General features: G+C 44.5%; 2 protein-coding genes across 5 annotated transcripts in view; both read left to right on the forward strand.

The window, feature by feature from the left end:
* Positions 1 to 1,179, forward strand: part of rprd2a (regulation of nuclear pre-mRNA domain containing 2a) — a 50,389-nt gene extending 49,210 nt beyond the window's left edge. For all 3 annotated transcript variants that reach the window (XR_008811924.1, XR_008811925.1, XR_008811926.1), the window contains exon 13: positions 1,097 to 1,179. The gene's annotated coding sequence lies outside the window, so the exon portion shown is untranslated. The remainder of the gene's footprint in view (positions 1 to 1,096) is intronic.
* Positions 1,180 to 1,210: 31 nt separating this feature from the next.
* Positions 1,211 to 22,938, forward strand: celf3a (cugbp, Elav-like family member 3a). 2 transcript variants are annotated; one of them, XM_056298319.1, is made up of 12 exons: positions 1,211 to 1,355; positions 2,365 to 2,447; positions 10,953 to 11,001; positions 12,012 to 12,140; positions 15,018 to 15,097; positions 16,197 to 16,340; positions 16,683 to 16,827; positions 18,802 to 18,948; positions 19,206 to 19,265; positions 21,106 to 21,210; positions 21,976 to 22,119; positions 22,811 to 22,938. In XM_056298319.1, exons 1-12 carry the CDS (start codon positions 1,211 to 1,213, stop codon positions 22,936 to 22,938), a joined length of 1,359 nt encoding a protein of 452 aa, XP_056154294.1. The 2 variants fall into 2 exon arrangements, with proteins under 2 accessions (XP_056154294.1, XP_056154293.1); XM_056298318.1 differs by having other exon boundaries at positions 12,015 to 12,140.
* The last annotated feature ends 1,886 nt before the right edge of the window (positions 22,939 to 24,824 follow it).

Below are 24,824 nucleotides of genomic sequence, written 5' to 3' on the forward strand. Positions count from 1 at the left end.
ATCGACAGGGAGGGAGACACCGGCTTACGACGTCAAAGGAGTAGCTACACACACACACACATACACACACACATACACACACACACATACACGCACACACACAGAGCGAGAGAGACGGAGGGAGAGGAGAGCCGGGAGCAAACGTCTATCCATCCGTTACAGTCTGCTGAAAGGAGCCTACGTTTTTTGAAATATTACGTTATTGTATTTAACGAAGACTTTGCCATTTTGAGATTCGTTCGTTTTCGGGGAGCATTTGTGAAAGGGACCGGTGTGTAAACAAAGAACAGGGAGGGGGGAGAAAAAAAACCCTAAACAGATCCATAAAAACACGCTCATGTCGGATAAAGGACCGTCGCTGGATTTGTTACTCGCGCCGCTGTAGCGTTACGAAGCCCAACTTGTGCTAGAAATCAAATGAATTGAATGATTAAATCGCCATACTGAATAATTCCGGGGAAGGAAAGAGGACAACAGCCACGCCGATTTGTCACGGGGAATAGAAATTACAGGTAGGTCTTATCAATTTGACTCCCCCACCCCCCCACCCTTACATAGAAAATGTGAAACCATCTTCAGGTCGTTGTTGTTGTCACTTGGTCTTGACAAAGGGACCTCAGGGGTCTGTGTTGACTCTCTGTCCCCTTACTGTTTTGGGGCTTGAATGTGATCCCACCAAGCACCGTAAAACAAAGGATTTTGCTTGCTGTTGCTGTTATCTGTTTATTGGGACAAATTGTGATTTTTGAAAGGCTACACATTTAGTATTCAGGGCACAAAATATAATCCACAGATTTTACCCTTATTGCTATGAATTATGGTTATTGTAGTTTGTTACCAAAGCAATCCTTGTGAGATCACAATTTTCACGTTATAGCATATTATAATAACTCGGTTTATTTTATTTTATTTTTTACAATTATCAAGTGTGTTGAGCCAATGTGGAGTACATAAATCACATTTCACTGCATACTAAACCAATGCATTAACAACACCATTTCAGTCTGTGTCGGTGCCCCCCCCCCCCCCCCGCTGTGCCGTATCCAAATCATTTGAATCCACAATCACCTGCCTTCCTCTTCTCTACATCTTGCAGGCTGAAGTGTGACGACCAAAGCTTGGCTCTGCAGCTCATCCTTTTTTATCCTGAGGACCTTGGTCCCATCCACTCCACTTGGCCGTGTTCTGTGTCATCCCTCAATACTTCTCAATGAAGGAGGCCGACGCAATCAAGCTCTTCATCGGGCAGATACCCCGGAACTTGGAGGAGAAGGACCTGAAGCCCATTTTTGAACAGTTTGGGAAGATATATGAGTTAACGGTCATAAAGGACAAATACACAGGCATGCACAAAGGTAAATAACAACTTTACTTTTCATTTTAAAGGTCTCCTACGCACCTCATGGAAAGGTGGACGGTATTACTGATGATCTATACCTAATAATTTATAATTACAATAATAACTTACCTATAAGTTATCATAGCAAATAATTTCCAGTCAGCTATTCCATTGTAACGTTCTGAACAGATATATCAGTATTGATTTACATCCGCTTTGCCACGGGGAATAAAACATGCTAACATGAGGAGTATAGGCCTACACAGATTTAGGCTGGTTAATAGTCGACTATAATCACTGGTCTAGCAACGATCTGATTACAGAAAACCAAGTCATTATACATCCACATAAACTATCAGTCGTTCAGTGCGACGTAGTCCTATGGAGCAGGTGGTATCACTCCTCTAACACCTAGAGCACTTATTCTGCATTCATTTGCATATTCGTGATTTGTGGGGACCCTAAAGGTTAATGAAGGCCTTTGCTATTATGTGGAACCGCATACGTTCATTCATGAACAGCATGATATTAAACTGTCATTTTGAGTGCTTATTTCTGAATAGTCTCCTTTAGTCTCCAGTGGGCATTAGAATTCAAGATCTAATAATCCTATATATCTCTTATGGGTCATTGGATAGCTAATTAGCAGTATGTTGTTTTTTTTCTTTTCTTTTCTTTTTTTTTCAAATCTACCCTCATTTATCAGGCAAGGCAAATGAGCTCACATTCATAATAAGAATGGTGGTCTGTAAAATGCCCTTTTATTCTGCCTTTGGACAGAATAAAATAAGAACGAAGACCAAGGGGGCTTTCTGTGAATTAAGTCAAAATGCCGTTATTCTCATTGTGGTATCAGTATTCATAATGGAACATGGCCTTAGGAGCAGACAGCTTTTTCCAGGAAGTCGCTGTAGCTAATTCCAACATTGTGAATGCGGGCTTGACACCTGACATTCAGAGCATGAAAAGGTAACAGAAGCATGTTTACTTCATTGCTTACACTGACAAACAATCCTCCCCTTCAGGATGTGCCTTCCTGACTTACTGCGCACGCGAGTCTGCCCTCAAAGCCCAGAATGCACTGCACGAGCAGAAGACATTACCAGGGGTGAGTGTGTTGTTGTCTTTCCAAGTCACCGGCAGCCCTCAACAATTGATATATATGAGATGCAGTGCATCTGGCATTTCATCTCGGTGCACACACACACACACACACACACACACACACACACACACACACACACACACACACACACACACACACACAGGAAAACAAAATCACTCTGACATCTTGGCCTGACTTCCCCTTTAGCTGATATGCACCATTTAAGGTCAGAGGCTGCTTCCTTTCTATGTTTCATATGTGATGCATCCAGACGTATCCATCCAGTTAAGGTCTGAGTCATCTCACCACACATCTTAGCTTGGAAGAGACAGCTTCGAGGCATGCTGCTTGAACTGACTTTGCCGTTTCTTATTTTTGCTCAAATATCTCTCCCTTTCTCTCTCTCTCTCCCTTTCTCTCTCTCTCTCTCTCTCTCTCTCTCTCTCTCTGCCTCCCTCCCTCTTTCTTTCTCTCTCTTTCTCACTGGGGATCCTAATCAAAGTTAAACCAAGCTTTATTAGTGTAGCCACGCAGCAGGTGTGCTGCCAAGTGACATTTACTGAGCTAAATATGACATGACAGCCATGTCTCTGTAATGACAGCCTAAATGAGAGAGGAGGCATGGAATTACTGGGACAGGCGTGCTCCCGAGCTCCTCCACGTATCATTTCCTCTCTTTGTCAGTCAGCCATCTTCCTCTTTTACTAACAACATTTTTGCCCCGTTTCCTTTTTTGGGTTATTTTTTGTTGAAATATTCATCATTTACTTCTTTCTTCCCCTCTAGTTCTGTCAGTTCTTGACTACAGTATGTGAGAGTGAAGGAACAAGTGACTAGTTTGGCCCGTGGCTTGGGGGGCAGGGTGTTCATGGAGGAGGTGGTTCCTGTTGAGGTAGCAGCCATATAAATCCCATTATTAGCATGACAGTAGTCTGACCTCTCTGACCTCTCCGAGGGGATCAGCAGGCAGGTTTGCGGTGACTAAAACCCCTCTCTCCTGTCCAATTCCCCCAGCGGCTCTCCTCGTCCCCTTCTTACCTCTAAGCCTCGTAGGAGAGTCCAACGACACCCCCCCACACACACACACACACACACTCACACCTCCTTGTGTTCTGTCAATCCACCCCCCCCAAAAAAAAAAGATGGAAACCATCTTATTAGCTACCCATTCACACACCCACCCACACAGACCTGCCTCCCACCCCTGCTACCAGCTGTGGTGTAATTGTCATCTAATTGCACCTGCACCGCCAAAGAATAATTAACTTTGTCATCTCAGGGCCGCTGCAATACAAAAGAAATAACATGAAAGCAATTATAGCACTGAGAGGAGAGAGCACACCTGAATACAGAAAGGGCTGAAGGATGTCATTAACACTCGGCACCGCTTTATTTTAAAGATTTTCACCATGTCCCCCACCCCCTCTCTCTTTGGAGGGGATGTATCCGAGCTGCCTTTTACAATTTCTCCCCGCGCCAACAATAGACGTGAGGGTGAAAGGTGCTCGCAGAATGAGTGACAGACGATGAGGAAAAGAGAAATGAAAGAAAGGCAAGAGGGAGGGGAGAGCAGATGGTCACACCGTAGTGGCACCTGGTCTCGTGTTTAATTTCAGGTGAGAGAGAGCCCGTCTGTATCTTGCGTGTGAGAGGAAAAAAGGAAGAGATTGTGTCAAAAACACGCCGCTGAAGTCGGGGGAAAAGTGAGAAAACGGGTGCGAAATCGGAAGAAGAGAAGCACGACAATAAGAAGTGGATTTATGGCGTGATGAAAATGGGAAGAGAGCGGTGGGGGGGGGGGGATCCAGTTGAGGTTCACTCATAAGCTGTACTCTCATTCTGTCCTGTTTGGACATCTTGTCCTCTTGTCTGCTCCGGTCTTATCGTTCCATCACCGTACTATCTTGGGCAGGCTGAGTCCTGTTGCCAGGCCAGTGTGTCTAGCTGGTCAGTTGTTATGGGGCTAACAGAGACACAGAAACCTCCTCTCTCCACATTTATTTAACCACTAAAACCACACACCATTTCACTAACCGGGCCCCTGAACCCGCTCATATCTGCACCTGGAGAGATGACAGATATAAACCCCACGCTAGCAAAACATCTGTAGATCTCTCTCACTCAGGCTGGGTTTGAGTGACATTTCCATATTTACAGAAAACACATGTTTTTATGTGGCAGATGTAAGGATATAGTTGGAAGTGTGTATGGCAGTGAGATTTTACATGAGTGAAAATGTAGTGTGTATGTGCATGTGAGTGTGTGTGTGTTAGTGCATTAGTGCATATGCAATGGGGGAGGGGAGGGCAGGGCAGGTGCTCAGACTAACATGGCTTAATGAAGGGGGGGAGGCTGCTTGTGTGTGTGTGTGTGTGTGTGTGTGTGTGTGTGTGTGTGTGTGTGTGTGTGCGTGTGTGTGTGTGTGTGTGTGTGTGTGTGTGCGCGCGCGCACGTGCTTTTGCAAGCTGCGTATGTGCCCAGAGATCGGCACATCCACAGATCTTGTTTGAAGTTGATGGGGGATATGAGATCCCTGTTTGGACAGAGAGTCCCTTTTCTCGTGTTTCTGCACATGCGATCTAGGAGAGTAAAATGTTGTTTTCCATCCTCGATCCATCTGTATGAAAAACAAGGGCCTCCTCTGAGTGTGAGTGGAGCGTCTGACTAAGCCTGACATTTACTCAGCCATGACGACTCAGACTGAGGGGGTTTATCAATAGTCTGAAATAAATGCATCGGGTATTTATAGCACAGGCCCGGGTGCTTTTTACACTGGATGTAGGAGCTTTTGGAAGGCATGGTCACTTTGTTAATGAATATGCTGTATTTTGTGCTGCCAGAGACTTGCAAGTGTTCTGCTATTGATATACAATGCAATAGCACAGTTAACTTAATAGTGATGCGAGTGCTCTCTCTGCCCATTAGCATTACAGAGTTAGCATTATAAAGTGAACGAGTCTCATAATCTCGCCGTTAAGTCAAGCCAGTTTATTTACAAGGCACGTGCTGAAATAACCCACGTTTAGCAAAATGCTGCAAGATTTAACAGAAAGGAAAACCAATGCCAGAATCAAAACAAACAAGATGGGAAGAAAATGCATAGCTAATTGCAAGGAAAACAAGCAGGTCAAGGACACTCGAAAGGTGGTGAGTAGAAGCGAGTATATTGGTTGCCAGTGCGACCATCATCATGACAGGCAGAGAAAAATATTGAACAAGCGTTTAGATGTTATTCACTCGTAGTGTAAAAATATGTGGTTTGATTACGCATGTGAGGGCACACCCTGCCAACAGGTTACTTTATCTACCTGTGTGCTGGCAGTATGCCCACAAAACACCATACCTGGTCTACATGTTCACTTCTGTTTGCTGGGGGTCTATGATGATGATGATGATGATGATGATGATCAGCAGCAATGTATTTCCGCGTGAGCGTGCTCACTTGATGGATCTATCCGGAGTTAAGTGTGCATTCATGCATTTGTTCATTTACGTATGCATGTCAGTATGCACCTTGGATGTTACAGGAGAGGGCTCTGGCACAGTAAAGACTGTCCAGCCTTTTTTTTTTAATTTTATTTTATTTTTTTACATTAATCGGGGGTGGGGGGGTTTGCAATGATGAATGCAGATTGGATTTATAGGGGAGCTAAATGGGCGTGAATTAGAGAGAAATTGGATGAATGAAAGGGGGAAGGAGGTGTTCAGGAAAGGAGGGTGGGGGGGGGGAGAAATGAATGAAAGTTTGACATAATGAACAGTGGGTGGCAGTGGTTGTGGGGGGTTGGCATTGAGGCAGTGTGTTTATCAGCTTAAATACAGACATCTGTTACAGAGATAGATGGCGTGTTTTAGGGGGTGGGGGTACAAGTGTGCATGTGTGTGTGTGTGTGTGTGTGTGTGTGAGAGAGACACACACACACACACATACACACACACAGTGGAAAGGGGTTCCTCTGGACTTCTGTGTAATCCGATGGGCATACGTGCATCTGTATATCCATTGCACTTGGGGGAAATTAAAGAGAGTAATGCAAATGGGGGGAAAAAACACTAAAACAGGGGGGGAAAAGAAAACTAGGACAAAGGGCCTAGCGGTACACACACACAGAAATCTGTCCATGATTCAGTTCTTTTCCTTGCTACACAGAGTGTAGTCAAACAACACTTGACATGAATATTGAACAGCCGATTCCCTTCTCAAATGTTCACATTTTTACTGTTGGATGATCATTTTTCTCCGCCTTGAAAGGTTTTTGTTCATTTCTTGTTTCGTCCACTGACGGTAAGGCTGGACGACGCTTCCAAAAGCTCTTTCCTCAATCTTTGCAACTCCACCCCAGAGAGTGTCGAGGTTGGGCAGCGCATGACAAGAAAGCGGCATTGACACGTTGAGGCCAGCATAATTGATTACAGATTATTGAACTTCTCAGCCATGGCATTGTCTGTCTCTTTATGTTTGATAGATTCGGAGACTGTGACTGGCTGAATGTGCGAGAGGCTACAGTTTTCTCTACAGGACATGATTTGTGCATCTGCCAGCATCTGTAGTTGTGTCCAAATGTTAACAGACTGTACTTAATTTTCAATGCATCTCTGCTTTTGTGCCTGCTTTGTTGCTTTGTTGCATCTCTTTGTGTGCGCATGCATTCATCTGTGTCTATTAATCTCTTTCTGAGGTTTTTTTTTTTTTTGTTTGTTTGTTTGTTTATGCATGTGAATAGAGCAATTTCCACCTGTGTCTTTCACTCCCCCGAGTCTATTCACGAGTGTGTCCCAGCGTACGTGTGTTTGTGATGAAGATGGGGAAGAGAGAGAGAGAGGGAGAGAGAGAGAGAGAGAGAGAGAGAGAGAGAGAGAGAGAGAGAGGAAAGGAGCGGAGCTGAGTGGGGGGGATGGTATGGCAGGTTGATTATGGTCGCAGGTCTCATTGCCTGGAGACGGCAGGGATGAGGGATGCCAGGTTGCTAGGCAACCACCGCGATGCAATGACCAGCGCAATGTGATGGAGCGGAGGGGAGGCAAAGAGGGAAAATTGTCTTTGTGGCCCCCACCCCATCCCACTCCCCCCAACCCTCCCCTGCCTCCCTCCTGTAAATGCTCTTGAAAGAGCAGGCGAGATGGTCTCGGCTGATATATTTACCGTTCAGAGTCGCTGCTTTTCAGGGCAGACAGGCAGAATGGATTGAAATTGGAGAGAAAACAGGCAACAGAAATGTGTCACCCTCACGTCGCAGCCTGTTAGAGACTTAACAACATGGCTGGGTTGAGTTGAGGGGACGGAGATTATCAACTGTTCTGGTTCAGAGATGCAAAAAAAAAAAAATGTTTTTCACCAAGAAAAACGTGATAATCAAGGCTACACACACCCGTATTCGGAACGATCCCCTATCCAAAGCACATTTAGCGCACCCTTGAAAATCAACTGTTTACACTGTACTATGCACATGGACTTGGATGGGATGGGGTCAGGCATTATGGAGAAGGGGTCGGACTGTGATTTGATTGGATAATCTATGGATTTAATATCTCATAATCCGAGTGAAATCCCCCTGTGGCATCACAGAGTGAAAGATTAACTATGTGTGGACGTGTGCTCATGTCGCTGTGACCAAGAGTGTGTGTGTACGTGACAGCCTGCCAGAAATAGACAGTTTCTATCCATGTACGTATGTGAGAACAATTTGTGTTGGTTTAGTTGAGAGCATGATTTCATACATAATATCACTGGGTGTGTTTGCAGATGGAGTGAAGGAAAACAAATTGCAGAATGAAAGACACCGGCAGAATGAACTGTTGACAGGTTGGGTTTGGGCTGTTGTTTGTGCACAGTGTGCTTGTGTGTTTTTTAAAATGAAAGAGGGGAGAGAGGGCTAGAGAAAGCAAATGACTCTAAAGTGTTTCTGTTGTTTAGGCTTAGAGGGAGGGAGATATTTTTCTCTCGGCGTCTACATCTGCTCTCGAGGCAGCGCCAATATTCAACAGGCACCGGCCCTCCTTTTGTTTTTTCTTTATTCGGTTTCTTTCTCTTTTTTTTTTCCTTCCCTGCCCTTCGAGCCTCCTCCCCGTTCTCTTTCGCATGCACGTCTAATCCCACTGTATCTTTCGACCTAGAACTACCCTCTATCCCCCTCATTTGTCCCCCCACCCCCCACCTCATTTTTTCTTTCTTTCGCTGCAGGTTGTTGAGGGCAAACCTTGTTTACCTGCTGTGGGATCTGCTCGCGGGGTTGTCAGGACAATGGGAGCATATATAATGTCGTCAGAGGAGCGGCTCTGGTTGCCGAGCTGATCTGAAGTGGCGCAGCCTTGATGGCTCCCCTTCCCGACGTTCTCCCCCTCTTGTATTTTCTAATTCCAATCTCCTGAGCCATCTGCTCCGCTCCTCCTTATCACAACTACCACAGCTTACGAGGTGTTTGTCATTCAACACAGCTTGCAATAAATACGGACCCTGAGGTTTTCTTTTTTTGCTTTTTTTTTTTTTTTTTTTTTGCTTTTTCTTTTTAATCATTATTCAGACATGTCACATTTGTCATTTAAATCGAGCTTGTGCCATTAATTGATTACAATTCATTTTTAATTCACACGCAGTAGGCCTAACTACAATAAGCATGACACAGAGAAATAAATTGTGATTTTATTGTTATAATCTATATTGCTATTATCATTATTGGTTCCCATAACTTAAACGAATGTTTGGCGAAATGATTTTATCAAAACCTAAATAATGCATTGTCATGTAATGAACTGTCACCATCTCCATTAGCAATAATGTTATAATGACTGCAATCAAGTACAAATTAGCGCAGGTTTTGATAAATGGGTGCTCCGCTGAAGATTTGTGTGAGGATGAAAAAAATATCCATCATATAAACATAAATTACCGACCTATTCATTGACAGCCTGACCAGGTAGGCCTAGCTAAGTTTACATTTTGTTGACTTGAAGATCCGAGACGCTGCTTTCTCATCTTCTCTGTCATCCCATTAATTGATGTAATCAGTTAGACCTTCCTGAAGGAGACACAGGGACTGCTGGTGGTATGTTTCAGGGGTGGTGGTGATGTGGCGATGACGGTGTTTGTGCATGCTGGTCCTGGCGAAGGAGCCACCTATGGCCCTGATCAATACTGTCCCCCGGTGACCGATCACAGCAGATCAATCACTGACGGAGGATCGGTGACTGGCTGAAATGCCACTGACTCCATAATTAAGACCTTCATTAAGCTGTACTTAACAGAGTTTCCCTCTGTTCTTCTTTCTCACCCCTGCTCAACACACCACCATACATACCTAGGCTACCTTTCCTTTATCCCTTTTACCCCACCTCCTTTCACGTGCACATTCATCTCTTGCCTTATTACAACCCTGTCTCCTTTTCATCCTCCCATTCTTTTCTCCTTTTCCTTTCATTTCGACACACAGTACTCCATTTAACTGCCGCAGCCTAAATATTTGAGGAGCAGTATAGGCCTTCTGATGTGTTCACAATTTTAAATAGGTTAGGGATTCTGTCAGACAACGGAGGACAATAAAGGAAATGTTTAAAAAATGTCATTTCAGCGGATTGTCTTTTGATGAATTATGAAAAGGTCGCCTAATTCTCTCTTTGTTTCGGTTGCGCTCTCTCCTTACCCTTCGTCTCTATTTCCCATTTCGTTTTTAAACTCAATTTTTATCCATTCCTTTCTAACCCTCTTATTTCCATCCTCCCTTCTGCCTCCCCCCTCCCTCCCCCTCTCTCGCTCTCTCTCTCTCGCTCTCTCTCCCACCCTCTCTGTCAGGCTCAGAATGCTCCTGTAATCCAGATTAGCCGGCGAACGTTCTTAATCTTATCACTTCCCCAATCCCGTGTGGGTGTGTTCTTTTCCTGGTTTTGCGTTGATAGGGGCAGGAGGAACGATAGAGGGCAGGATTAGGATGGGGTGATTCTGAGAGAGATGGAGATGGTCAAGGGAGTGGAGGGGTGAGAGAGGCAGAGGCAGCGGGTTTAAACCGCGAACATGATGTCACCCTCAGTGTCACCTGAAGACAGCTGGAATAGAGCTAGCAGAGAAACTGGCGAAGAGCAATTAGTGGGTGAATGGAGCACGCTGATTAAAAAGACAGCTTTTCAAAAGGGGAGGTCAATTCACATCGCACCCGGTCTGCTGAGTGCAATAATAAACATCTGTAGGCACACGCCAGCAGACATTATCAGGCCCCAACAACTGAATTTGTAGCCTATGCAAAGAAATGACAGATCCTGTAAGTTATTTGTCAGTGTGGTTATAAAACTGCAGCAGTTGGTTTTGATTATGGAGCAGTGGGGAGAGTTTCCTTTTCCTTTCGAGAATTCCGTTTTTATGGACATTCAGACCCTTTGTACTGCACCCGTATCAGGTTTTCCTACCCAAGACAGGGCAGCCTTTCCTGTTTTTCTTTGTATCGTGATGTTTTACTGATCACATCCCTGTGATGCCTCCACGAGGACTGACCGTGTTGTGTGTGGCCTCTCTACTTCCAGATGAACCGTCCCATCCAGGTGAAGCCAGCGGACAGCGAGGGCAGAGGGGGTAAGAGGCACCTGTCCCCAGAACACCAACACCTGTTCAAACAACACCTCCGCCAGTGTTCAAATACCACCTTTACATACACTGCAAAAAAAAAAGAAGAAAAAAAAGAAGTCCATCTCCTCAAGTCATTCAGACTAGTAATGAGCCTCAAATTATTTGTGTTGTTTCAGTGAGGCGAGATGGCTTCTGGGTTTCCCATGTCGTTTCACCTGTTTCAAGAATTTTCTAGAAACGAGTGTCAATATCGTGAATTAAGGTCATTCTTTAATCAGATTTGTTGGTATTTCCACCGGTTTGCTCCCCACAAACCGTGTGTCTACCTCAGCCTGGCACCTTTCAGAACTACATGAGCATGTTTTAGAGCAAATCCATCTAAACCGTTTGAGTGCTGCGGATCGTTTCTGCCCAGTCTCACTTGTGTTTCACGTGGCGTGAAGATCTACCTGCATCCCACACTTAGAAGAAAAATCTGCCCCCATTCTCTCGGTTCCACGCCAAATATTTGCCGTGGTGAGCAGTATCATAAAACAGCAGCACGTTTAGTGTAGATTGTTGTCATGGACAACAGGAACAGACGGAGCCACTTCTCCGTCAGCACAGGTTGGAAAAAATTCCAGTCACTGCCAGATACTGTTTGTGGGTTGCAATAATACCCCCCCCCCCGTTATTGCTCTCTGGTGGCTTTCTGAAGTATAGCAGGAGAAATTGTCATATCAAAAAATGTTCTGTAAAATAATCCTGGTGTAGATGATGGATAATTTGTCACCACACGTTCATTTCTGTATTGCTTGTCTGTGTACAGTGACTAAGCACCCCCCCCCTTTTTTTTTTTGCTCCTTATTTTATCTCAATTCCCCCATTCATCAATTTTTTTCACTACCCATATCATCATCATTATCACACACACCCCAACATAACACAACCACTCTCTAAACTTTCCCTTTATCTGTCTTATATTCACACTCCACTTCTCCTCCTTGACTTGCCCACTCGACTCTCCTTCCCCTCAGAAGACAGGAAGCTGTTTGTAGGTATGTTGGGAAAGCAGCAGGCGGACACTGACGTGAGGAAGATGTTTGAGCCGTTCGGCAGCATAGAGGAGTGCACGGTGCTCCGCGGACCTGATGGTACCAGCAAAGGTGCAGTAACGTCCTGTAACCGTAACACACAAACACGCATATATGCACACACACAAACTCATATACAGTGCCTTGCAAAAGTATTCAACCCCCTTGACAGTCTTCACCAATTTCTGGATTATACAAGGTACTCACACATCTGTTCCTGAACAATATTATTTTTGTGAACCCATAAGCTCTAACAACATGTTCCCAAAGCCAAAATAAGTTATGTTTTGCTGAGTTTTTATTAATAAATTAAAAAGTAAAATATAGTGCTTGCATAAGTATTCAACCCCCACATATCAATACTTTGTGGACTACCCTTTTGCTGCAATAACAGCCGTGATTCTCTTGGGGTAAGTATGTACAAGCTTTGTACATTCTTCTGGAGTAATTTTTGTCCATTCTTCTTTGGCAGAATTTGTACAGGTCTTGCAGGTTGCTGGGATGGCGCCTCTGGACTGGACTGGTTGAGGTCTGGACTTTTGACTTGGCCACTCCAAAACGTTTTTTGTTGCCGAGCCATGCCATTGTTGCTTTAGCCTTGTGCTTAGGATCATTGTCCTGCTGGAAGGTGAACCTTCTCTCAAGCTCCAGTTTTATGGCAGACTGCAACAGGTTTTCTTCCAATATTTCCCTGTATTTACCTCCATCCATTCTTCCCTCAATTTGAACAAGATTCCCAGTGCCTGCAGATGAAAAGCAACCCCATAGCATTATGCTGCCGCCGCCGCCATGCTTCACTGTAGGGAGGGTGTTTTTTAGGGCATGATCAGTGTTAGGTTTGCGCCACACATAACGATTTGAGTTTTGGCCAAAAAGCTCAACTTTCGCCTCATCTGACCACAAAACCTTTACCCACATCCTAACTGGTCTCGCTCATGCTTGGTAGCAAACTCCAAGCATGCTTTTATATGCATAGTTTTGAGCAACGGCTTCTTTCTTGCCATCTTCCCATACAGGCCAGATTTATGGAGAGCCTGTGATATGGTTGACTCATGCACATTTACTCCAGTTTCAGCCACTGACCTCTGGAGCTCCTTCAAAGTGATTGCAGGATCATCTGTGGCTTTCCTCACCAGCCCACGTCTTGCTCGGACACTTAGGTTTGAGGGACGGCCTGTCCTACAGAGCGTCTAGGTGGTGTGATACAGCTTCTACTTTCTGACAGTGGATCCAACAGTATTCCGTGGGACAGCCAAACACTTAGATATTGTTTTGTATCCCTTTCCCACCTTCTGCATTTTAATCACATTGTCTCCTACTTCAGTATTATGCTCCTTTGTCTCCATTTTCTGATGGCGTTCATGCCCGGCTAATGAACTTTACACAGAGTGCTTTTTATACCCTTAAACGAGACCGTTGCTTTAAAGTCTTACAGATACACACTAATTATGTCCAATTGTGTTAACCTGAGATTGTTTTAGGAATAATTTGTCATTTGTGTAAACTTGAAACTTTCAGAGCACAAGGGGTTGAATACTTATGCAAGCAGTATATTTTAGTCTTTAATTTATTAATAAAAAGTCAGCGAGAGCATCCAGGTGGTGTGGCGGTCTATTCCATTGCCTACCAACACGGGGATCCTGGTTCAAATCCCCGTGTTACCTCCGGCTTTGGTTGGGCATCCTTACAGACACAATTGGCCGTGGCGTTGTCTATGGGTTGGAAGCTGGATGTGGGTAGGTGTCCTGATTGCTGCGCTAGCGCCTCCTCTGGTTGGTCCGGGTGCCTGTTCCGGGGGGAACTAGAGGGAATAGCATGATCCTCCCACAAGCTACGTCCCCCTGGCGAAACTCCTCACTGTCAGGGGAAAAGAAGCAGCTGGCAACACCATATGTATCGAAGGAGACATGTGGTAGTCTGCAGCCCTCCCCGGACCAGCGGAGGGGGTGGAGCAGTGACCAGGACAGCTCAGAAGAGTGGGGTAATTGGCCAAGTACAATTGGGTAAAAAAAGGGGACCAAAAAAAAAAAAGCCAGCGAAACATAACTTATTTTGGCTTTGGGAACATGCAGTTAGAGCTTATGGGTTCACAAAAATAATATTGTTCAGGAACAGATGTGTGAGTATCTTTTATAATCCAGAAATTATTGATGACTGTCAAGGGGGTTGAATATTTTTGCAAGGCACTGTACACTCCATTGACAGAAAGTTGCTCTGGATAATCGCATTTCTAAAAATTAAAAAAAAAAACTTTCCGCAATAAGTGAAGTTTTTTCCAATTAATTTGGTCATTTGTGAGTGAATGGAATTAATGTTGATTTTCGTATCAAGTTGATCCAGCGAAAGTTAAATAGCCATCCTCACCACCCACCAGCTCACGCATTCTGTCGTAACTATTCCCAACGTCACCATTTGTGGGGTGAATTAACAGCCATTTCAATTTACATCACATGAGAAAAGGCAAGACTCTACTCTCTGACTTGGCTCAGTTTTTTCTTTTTTTAGTCCACCCCTCGGTACGTAAACCCCCCCTGCACTTGTACGCCACCATCACGTGGATGTAAATGAACACTGCCGCTAACAACTATGCTAATGACATATTGTATGTAAATCATGGTCCGGTGACAGTTCAAATATAGTTGCTAGATTTTTCTGTGTTTGTTGTATGAGGCATGACTAATGTGGCAATAGGCTTTATGGGTCAGGGCTAATGATGCATGTGATGCTTTACGAACGGTGATTGATGAAGCAATGAGTGTTCCGTGGACCAGGCTTAATGATGCCACGGTAATCAATGAGGCATTGAACTTAAGATAGCTCTTAATGTATTTTTAGGAAGATGTATTTTCTACCTACAGGACTATGTGTGTGTGTTGTGAGAGCGTCCGTTCCTGCGTTTTTGTGTGCATCGGTGTGTGGCCGCTTGTAACACTGCGTTGTTTCATGTAGGGTGTGCATTCGTAAAATTCCAGAACAACACCGAGGCCCAGTCTGCCATCAGTGCTCTACACGGGAGCCGCACTCTACCAGTAAGCCCTGTGCGCATACACGTGCGCCAACACACACACACACACACACACACACACACACACACACACACACACTGAAGCTAGTGATTTAGACACTTAACATGGTGACTCAGCCAACAGTCACCACTTCTCTTTCCTGACCTCCTACACACACACACATGCACACACACAGACTCATACACATGCACACATGCACACACGTGTACACACACAGCACACAAGCGCACAAACCACACACTACATTTCATCTGGGAGAGAGGACAAAGTGTTTGTGAAATGTCCTCTTCTGCTCCCATTATTCTTCTGTAGGTCATTCCACAGTATGGCGTTGTACAGAACAGATTTAACAACAAGTAAATTTAACTGAGAAGGCTAGAGAGCCATCTTCTTTAGTTCTGAGGTTATTTTATTTTTCTTTATTTTATGTCTGGTCTCATAGACAATCATCCATGTGTTTGACATAACAAATTGTTTAATCATAACGTAGCATCGTTCAGTATAAGCCTTGATTTTAATTGCGTAATTGTCCCCACCCAATTTTACGTTACATTTTAGCCATCCGGACATTTAGCTGACACGCCTATTCAAGTGGCTTACTAGGAGCCAACCAGTAGGAGTGTAACGTCTTGCACAAGGACACTCCAACTAGATTTATGGCTGTTGCAGTAATCAAATCTGTAACCTTCCTTTGTGGGACGGTCACCATGACCGCAAGGCCGTTGCACTTTCCTTCAATTCGGGAACAGTTTCAGAGTTAGCACAGATGAATTTGAAGCATGCCTGTGGTGCTGAGAGGGTGTCTCTAAAATGTGCACAGAAATACACAGGTGATATAATGACTTGCGTTGCACATTGAGAGGTGGAAGCAAGTTGTTGTGGTAAAGCACCATCCATCTTGCTATAAGAAATGAAATAGTCCGGCAAAAAAACAAAACAAATGGGAAAGCATCAACGTCACCACATTGAGGTGGCAGTATGATGAAACATCCAGCAAAATTAGCTTTTAAAATAAAGGTTTCTTCTCACTGGTGGGGCAGTTGCTCTACGAGGAAAGTCAATGGAGGCATGGAATAGGGATTTTCTCCGTTCAACCCTACAGGGTGCGTCGTCTAGCCTGGTGGTGAAGTTCGCCGACTCAGAGAAAGAGAGAGGGATCCGGCGAATGCAGCAGGTGGCCTCTCAGCTGGGGGTCATCAGCCCTATGACCCTTCACCTCGGGGCCTATAATGCCTACACACAGGCTGTGAGTTACACACACGCACACGCACACAGATTGTTTTGTTGTAAGAGATGTCTCATCCTTTATGCTGTTCATGAAAATAGCACAATCCTACCATTTCAATCAAGACACTCTAAATGTGTTCTAATCCTATCAAATCCCCTGTGCATGTAATATACACCATGGAGAGACACAACTCTCATTTTATCTCCCCTCCCTTCTTTGTCCCCTTCCTTCTCCCACTTCCTCCTGCCCCTCTTACAACTCACTCTATACACACACACACACACACACACACACACACACACACACACACACACACACACACACACACACACACACCAACACCACCTCCCCATCCTCTAGTTGGTGCAGCAGCAGGCGCTCGTGGCCCAATCAGCCTATCTATCCCCCGTCGCCACGGTTGCAGCTGTTCAGATGCAACAGCTTGCTGCCCTGAACCCCAGCAGCATCATTGCCACGCCAATCGCATCCATCACCCCCTCCTCAGGTAACGGGAGGAAAAGATGCCTGCCGTGGCTAGACCTGATTAGATTTGCTTTACAGTTTGAAGTATGAGTATTGATAAGCCACCAAGAGGTGGAGCTAAAAGGATAAAAATAAAACAAACAGCACTGACCAGGAAAAAGACTGGCCAGGATAACGGAAATGTAACCGATGCCTGGATATTCCCATCCAAACCATGAGTTTCTAGGGTGTATGTCTCAACTAAATCTGTTTTATATTATGTATATTGTTAGTCATTATGTCTGCCATTTCAAATTACATCTTTTGCTCCAATGTAAACAGACTGCATAACCGTGAGAAAGTGGATTGGCTGTACTATTAAAGTGGCAATAGACACCATTTTTTTACTTTAACTTATCAATATGGAGGGCATCCACATAGCGTAGCAGTCTATTCCATTGCCTACCAACACAGGGATTGCCTGTTCGAATCCCTGTGTTACCTTCAGCTTGGTCGGGTGTCCCTATAGACACAATTGGTCATGTCTGCGGGTGGGAAGCTGGATGTGGGTGTGTGTCCTGGTCGCTGCACTGATGCCTCTTCTGGCCAGTTGGGGCCCCTGTTCACGGGGGAGGGGGAACTGGGGGGAATAGCATGATCCTCCCACCTGCTATGTCCCCCTGGCAAAACTCCCCACTGTCAGGTAAAAAGAAGTGCCTGGCGACTCCACATGTATCGGATGACACGTGGTAGTCTGCAGCCCTCCCCGAATTGGCAGAGGGAGGGAGCAGTGACCGGGACGGCTCAGAAAATTGGGTAATTGGCCAAGTACAATTGGGGAGAGAAAGAGGGGAAAAAAGCCACAAAAAAAAACAAAATTTACCATTATAGAGTTAATGTTAATTGCACAATGTAATGGTTATAAAATAATGACACCGGCGTTTATAGATTGGTTCCCTATAAGCCTTGCTTTCACTATGCAATTCTGTCTGCCATCGGGTATGATCTCCCATGAAAATGAAAGCTCGATTTACGGCACGAAGGTAGTGCATCAACTGTTGTACAACCAAAAGAGGCGCACATGCACATGGTTGGCTCAGATTGGGCAGCGACAGAGAGCACCGTTGGTCAAGCGAGCTAGAAAGTGAATGAAGAGAGGGAACAGCGATAGCAAGAACAAAGTTTTTTCAAAGGGTTTGAATCACTGCAACCACGAGGGGTTCTTGGTCATACAGTCATAACTGTGCACAAAAAATTTCAGGCTGATAGCTCCAGTAGTTTGCGAGATTAGCTGCGGACAGACAAAAAAACACACACACACACACACACACACACACGCACGCAACCAAACTCATAATCCCCTCCAGGTTACCGCCTGGTGGAGATAATAAAATTGTGACAATTTCAATTTACCTCTTCAGTGAACATGCTTCTTTCTTCTCTCTTGTTTCCAAAGTGGTGTTGATCATTTCTTCACAGAGCTAGGCTCTGAGGAAAACGGAAAGCGATCCGGTTTTCTTTGCAACAGCAGCGCAAACAATAATACCATTTGGAAATGCTAGGGGAGGGGGGGAGTTGAAAAGGTGTCTATTGCCACTTTAAAATCCCTAGGTGACCCTTGTTTACCTTTGTCTCATTGTCTTTGTGAAGTATTGTGTATTTCTGCTTTGGACTATTCCGCTATTTCACATCAGAGTTAAGAAAGTCACCCGTATTTGATATATATGTTTTTGTGCATGCTCAATAATCCAGGTAAGAACGTCAAAGAAAGTTGAATCAGTTCATCTGGATACAACGTTTCTTCACAGAAACGTTTGATCACTCCTCTAAGTGACCTCTTCAGTCTCAACTGACTGCAGGCATTACATGGGTGGGGATACCTGCAGTCAGTTGAGACTGAAGAGGTCACTTAGATGAGTGATGAAGCGTTTTTGTCAATAAGCATTGTGTCCAGATGAACTGATTCAACTTTTTTTGATCATAATTGATACAAAATACATCTACAAACTGTCTGCAGGTACCAGCACCCCACCTTCCATTGCAGCCACACCAGTTCCTGCCCTGCCTCCACAAATTGTTAACAGTTATGCCTCAGTGCCAGCTCCACCCAATGGGCAGTCAGCAACTGAAGCCCTGTATGCTAATGGGGTTCATGCATATCAAGGTATAACTCTAAAATACTACACAAAAGGTGACAAAAAGGTCTCAATAGGAATAAAAATCTCACTTGTGTCATCATGGAACAGTCTTCATCAAGTTCATGGCGCGCTTTCCTGTGCAAAAGCAGATGTAAAATTCTTAGGAAATCAAAGCGATGTTTTGGACCAAATGTTATATGCCCTAAAAAGCATTTAGCTTTTGTTTTTTTGCATATGGCGGTTAGTGACTATGTGCTTTTATTCTCTGATTACTCTGTTACAGCTCAGAGTCCTGTCCTGGATCCCCTGCAACAAGCTTACACAGGCATGCAGCACTACACAGGTGAGAGACACAGCCTCAGCGTTACCTTAGCTGCCCTGTATTTGAAGTGGAATTTCATACAATTCTATACTGACTTACAATGCGGTGAGAGGAAGATATTTATTTTAATTTAATATGGATTGCTCTTAGGGTGTCCAGGTGGCGTGGCAGTCTATTCCGTTGCCTACCAACACGGGGATTGCCGGTTCGAATCCCCGTGTTACCTCTGGCTTGGTTAAGTGTCCCTACAGACACAATTGGCTATGTCTGCGCGTAGGAAGCTGGATGTGGGTATGTGTCCTGGTCGTTGCACTAGCGCCTCCTCTGGTCGGTCGGGACACCTGCTCAGGGGGGAGGGAACTGGGGGGAATAGCGTGATCCCCCCACGCGCTATGTCTCCCTGGCAAAACTCCTCACTGTCAGGTGAAAAGAAGCGGCTGGCGACTCCACATGTATCAGAGGAAGCATGTGGTAGTCTGCAGCCCTCCCCGGTTCGGCAGAGGGGGTGGAGCAGTGACCGGGACGGCTCGGAAGAGTAGGGTAATTGGCTGGGTACAACTGGGGGGGAAATTCCCAAAAAAAAGAAAGAAAAAAGTAAGTACATCAGCCCTTCTTCAAGCTGAACGTCTGTAAAAATAAATAAATAAATATTACAAATGCTACCTAACCTGTATAATTCTTCCCTCAATTTTACATGTTCGGCTCATTTGTGAATGCAAAACATTACCAAATGACTAATTAAAAGCCATAAGATTGGCATATTAAGAAGCTTCCATTGGAGTGAGTGCACCAATCCCAAGGAATGTGGTGCGACTTGTTCACAGCAGGCGTTTGTCCGGAGCGAGCAATCTTGTTTTTTGTTTCATGTTTTATTTTCCCTCTTTTTCTCCCCAATTGTACTTGGCCCATTACCCTATTTTCTGAGCCGTCCTGGTCACTGCTCCCTCCCTCTGCCAATCCGGGGAGGGCTGCAGACTACCACATGCCTCTTCCGATACATGTGGAGTCGCCAACCGCTTCTTTTCACCTGACACATGACAGTGAGGAGTTTCACCAGGGGGACATAGCGGGTGGGAGGATCACGCTTCCACCGGGTTCCCCCTCCCCCTCAAACATGCGCCCTGATTGACCTGAGGAGGCACCAGTGCGGTGACCAGCACACGTACCCACATCCGGTTCCCACCTGCAAACACGGACGCCTGACCAAGCCGGAGGTAACACGGGGATTTGAACCTGCGATCCCAGTCTTGGTAGGCATCGGAATAGACCGCTTTGCTACCCAGACGCCCTGGAGCGAGCGATTTATTTGTAAATCAGCTAGAGCATATTTCAAAATGTCTGAATCAGAGCAACCAAGAAATAAGAGAGCTTTTTTTCACTCCGCGTAGAGGATGAAATCAATAGCCAGCAGTGTAGCACAGTTATCTGACTAATCAAGAATGCCGAACTAATAAATAAATAACGTTAGAGTTGCTGATGGCGTAATTTAAGGTATCTTACACATGTGGGGAATGAGACAGAAGGCAGTGTCATGTCATGTGTGAACAAATACTATCCCTAAATGTTATGGATAGAAGCTGTGTATGCGAACGTGGAAAGACCAGCGTGCCGGCAAAACCTTTCCAACAGTGTTAGAGAATGTATGCCCGAATGCAGCTATACAGCACATGTGTGACACAGTTATTTCCATCCAAATTCAAAACATGCACACGCTGCGGTGTTACCCCCCTCCCAACCTCTGTCACTCGAATCAGTTGGCTGACCCCCGATGCTGTGAAACACTCTCTCAGGAAACTGAAAGGCTTGCTATTGCTCTCTTTCATACTCCCTCTCTTCTCGCATGTTCCTCCTCTCCCATCAGCCACCTATCCTGCTGCGTATGGCCTGGTGGGCCAGCCATTCCCCCACCAGCCCACACTAGTGGCACAGCAGCCACAGCAGCCCCAACAGCTGCAGCAACGAGAAGGTACATTTATAAAGCTCGAAGCTGGGAGAAAAGATCTCCATCATTACATGCATTCATCAGACTATATTCAACCAAGTCAGCTGAGGTTTGCTATTCAGTATCTCAAATTTTATAGAGGATGCAGCTTATGAAAATGTCAGTGTTTTTTTAAAGCTCGAAAGGCATTGGATATAAAGTGCATGCTGGAACAAGTCATGTTGTAGGAGCAGGTGTAAGTCTTATGAAATGACTGGCTGAGGATGAAATGTGGATATCTCCTTTTGGAAGCAGTCTGTTCATTTGCCAAATCGACAGCAAATCTAAGTTATGGATGTATTTCCTCTGTTTTTCAGTTTTTCTATTGTAATATGATTTCCTATTAAAGCACAATACAATAGTGGGTTTTCCAAAACATAGTTTTCAGCACAAGACTCGCTTTAATTCAAAAATATTGTTTTCTACATTTTCCTGTTTTTTTTTTTTTTGTACTTTTGACTGCATGCTAGGCACTCACTATGTAAATGGAAATGAGGTGTCAGGATAATAGCCTTACATTCATTTTTGGAGACAGTCATTTTGACTGGCCTGTCATTCTGTACCATCCATCTGAAATTACGGGCACAAAAGAATTCCAAAATTATGTGCATTATTGCAGCATTGCTATTCTGTGAGTGCTTCTTCAACACTGCAATTCCCACTGGATGCCTGAAAGAGCCCCTAACCCCCTGTCCTCTCTTGTCATATCGGTCTCTCCTCTCCTCTCCACTCCCCTCGCTTTCCCTCCAGGTCCTGAGGGCTGTAACATCTTCATCTACCACCTGCCTCAAGAGTTCACCGACTCCGAGATGCTGCAGATGTTCCTGCCCTTTGGCAACGTCATTTCAGCCAAGGTTTTTGTCGACCGAGCCACCAACCAGAGCAAATGCTTTGGTGAGTAATGATGTTGGTGTTGGGGGTTTTTATGATGGTAAATTATTGTTGCCCTGTATTTTTTATACGGTCCTCAGAGGTTTTTTTTCTGATGCAAGAACAAACATACCATATTTTAATAAAACAATATCGTTTTGAGACTTTTATCCAAAGTACCTTACAGTACCCTTGAGTGTATTTAATTTTGGCATGATTATAACCACAGCAGAGAATAACCTCTAACTCGGGGCGTGTTCAGGGGGGAGGGGGAACTGGGGGGAGTAGCGTGATCCTCCCACACGCTACGTCCCCCTGGCGAAACTCCTCACTATCAGGTGAAAAGAAGCGGCTGGCGACTCCACATGTATCGGAGGAGGTATGTGGTAGTCTGCAGCCCTCCCTGGATCGACAGAGGGGGAGGGAGCAGTGACCAGGACAGCTTGGAAGAGTAGGGTAATTGGCCAGATACAATTTGGGAGAAAAAAAGGGGGGGGGAAATCCCCCCCCAAAAAAGAATAACCTCTAACTGTTGTAGTGTCACCCTCCACCCAGTGAGCTGTACAGAACTGCAATAGTCAATAAGCTATTCCCATAAAATCCTCCAGATTTCTTGTATATATTTTTTTAATATTTTCAGTCCTGCACCACTGTTTTGATTCCATATCATCAAGAATTTTGTTTGATTCTTTCATCTGTTGTTTCTCCCCTTCAGGGTTTGTGAGTTTTGACAATCCATCAAGCGCCCAGACAGCCATTCAGGCCATGAACGGCTTCCAGATTGGCATGAAGAGACTGAAGGTGCAGCTGAAGAGGCCCAAGGATGCCAACAGACCCTATTGAAGATGGTGAGTGGAGTGGCAGCTGGAAGAGGAAAAAGGAGGGAGTAGGGCAGGGTTGGCTTGATAGACAGTGGGCAGGGTGTGTGAACGGTTTTGGAACAGAATGGATGTAATCAGGGTGTCAGTATTTAAAGGATTATCTGTCTTTCAGTAGGATGTTAACATGTCAATAACCCTAGATTAATTTGAGTGAGATTGAAGTACTGTAAATGAAACACCAGTTTAGAGTATATTACAAAAGGATCAGTGAAGATAATGGGCTTGTTTACCAGTGGCCGTTCTATTTATTGTGCTCAATAACTAGCCAGAGGTGAATTTGTTATCCAGTGTAGTTTTTGCACAATTCAATGTTTTATTTAACCAGTATTTTATGGTAGGGCTGAAAACAAGTATTGCTCATCATTAATTTTTATTTTACTTTTCATTTATTGTTTTTTTTTTCTGTGCTGTGTCATACATCATTTTTCCTGAACATAAAACATCACACCACTCTCAAGACTGTCCTGTCCATACATATATCGTGGAGGCTGCATCGCTATGGCTAAGGTTGCCTTAGCAACCGCTAAAACCTCCCCCTTCCTCTCACTGCGTTGTAAGTTAATTGGCCTGTGTTGGTTGCTGTGGCGATATTGCCTGTGATGGTTGCCATTAGCAATTTTGTTTTGGGCCGTTGCCTTGATTCACCATGCTCAACTGCATGGCGAGTTACTGTGGCGACCATGAACTGTGTTTGGTGCGTTGTGAGTTTCCTCTTATTATTTTGTCCTGAAAACACTGATCAACAACTGTAATGTCACCTTGTATTTTTGTAAGCAACTGATTATCATGACATGCTATTTTTGTAGTCCTATTTGAAGGTGCTTTGCCAAGAGCAAATTTACCCAGCTGGTAATCGCTAGTCCATCAAATATGGGTATATTTGATTTTTTTTTCTTATGGACTTCTGCTTTTGATTAGAAACCTTTTTGTTGTTTGTCATGATTATCATTCTTACATATTCCCTACGTTTAGTTTGGTTGGTGTGGTAGTTTCGGTGAGTGCAGGGTTTTTGTTTGATTGTAACTCAACTCCGAGTGATTTTTGTGCCTGAACTTTGTTTGGTTTTTGTGAGATTGAAAAACGTGTCCTTGTAAATGGTTGACAAAATAGTGTGTATATACATCTATATATATCTATATATATAGTATATGTGTGTGTGCGCTGTGAGTGAGTTTGTGTGTATGTGTGTCTCTTTGTGTCTGTGTCTGCCTGAGTGCGAGTGTTCTAGTGCATTTATTTTTTTGTACGTGTAATCTGTAGCTTTGGAAAAAGTATTTGTGCATACGTGAATGTGTGTGTGCGTGCGTGCGTGCGTGTGTGTGTGTGTGTGTTGTACTGTACAAAGTAAGACACTAACCTTTTTAAGGAGGGTTTGGTTAAAATTGTATGGTTATTGTAATACATGCTGTTGGATGAGGAACTACATTCCTCTGTAGGAATTCTGGGTTACCAGGGACATATCCGTCTCTCACACAGCCACCTACACGACAGGTTAATTATGTAGGCGATGAGATAGCTCATTCCAAAAACTTTGAAGAAAATGGCCTTGAATGAGGGTGAAAAACCGATTCAAGCAATTAAGAGTTCCTTCAATTCACAAGATAGTGATTAACTTACAGATTCACAGGATACCAACCAGAATTCCTACTGTGCATGTTCTAAAATAATTTTGCCTGCCCAGAGGAGATGAGAAGCTTTTTGATAAGAACGTGCACACCCTTGCAGCTGTATGGCTGTCACTGTATGCATTGCATGGACACTAATTGGATACTGACACTTTTCCTGAGGGATCAGTGCAAGCAGTGTGTATTGCAGATACTAGCCTTCTTCCAAGGACTAAATTTATTC

This window comes from Lampris incognitus, chromosome 18 (genome assembly GCF_029633865.1).
Source record: "Lampris incognitus isolate fLamInc1 chromosome 18, fLamInc1.hap2, whole genome shotgun sequence".
NCBI classification, from domain to species: domain Eukaryota; kingdom Metazoa; phylum Chordata; class Actinopteri; order Lampriformes; family Lampridae; genus Lampris; species Lampris incognitus.

What these genes read in the sequence shown, in the direction of transcription:
- celf3a (XM_056298319.1), top strand. Translation starts at nt 1,211, where the DNA reads ATGAAGGAGGCCGACGCAATCAAGCTCTTCATCGGGCAGATACCCCGG. An exon ending in ACGGGAGCCGCACTCTACCA is followed by an intron (nt 15,098 to 16,196) that starts GTAAGCCCTGTG and finishes TCAACCCTACAG; the next exon opens with GGTGCGTCGTCTAGCCTGGT. An exon ending in ATAATGCCTACACACAGGCT is followed by an intron (nt 16,341 to 16,682) that starts GTGAGTTACACA and finishes CCCATCCTCTAG; the next exon opens with TTGGTGCAGCAGCAGGCGCT.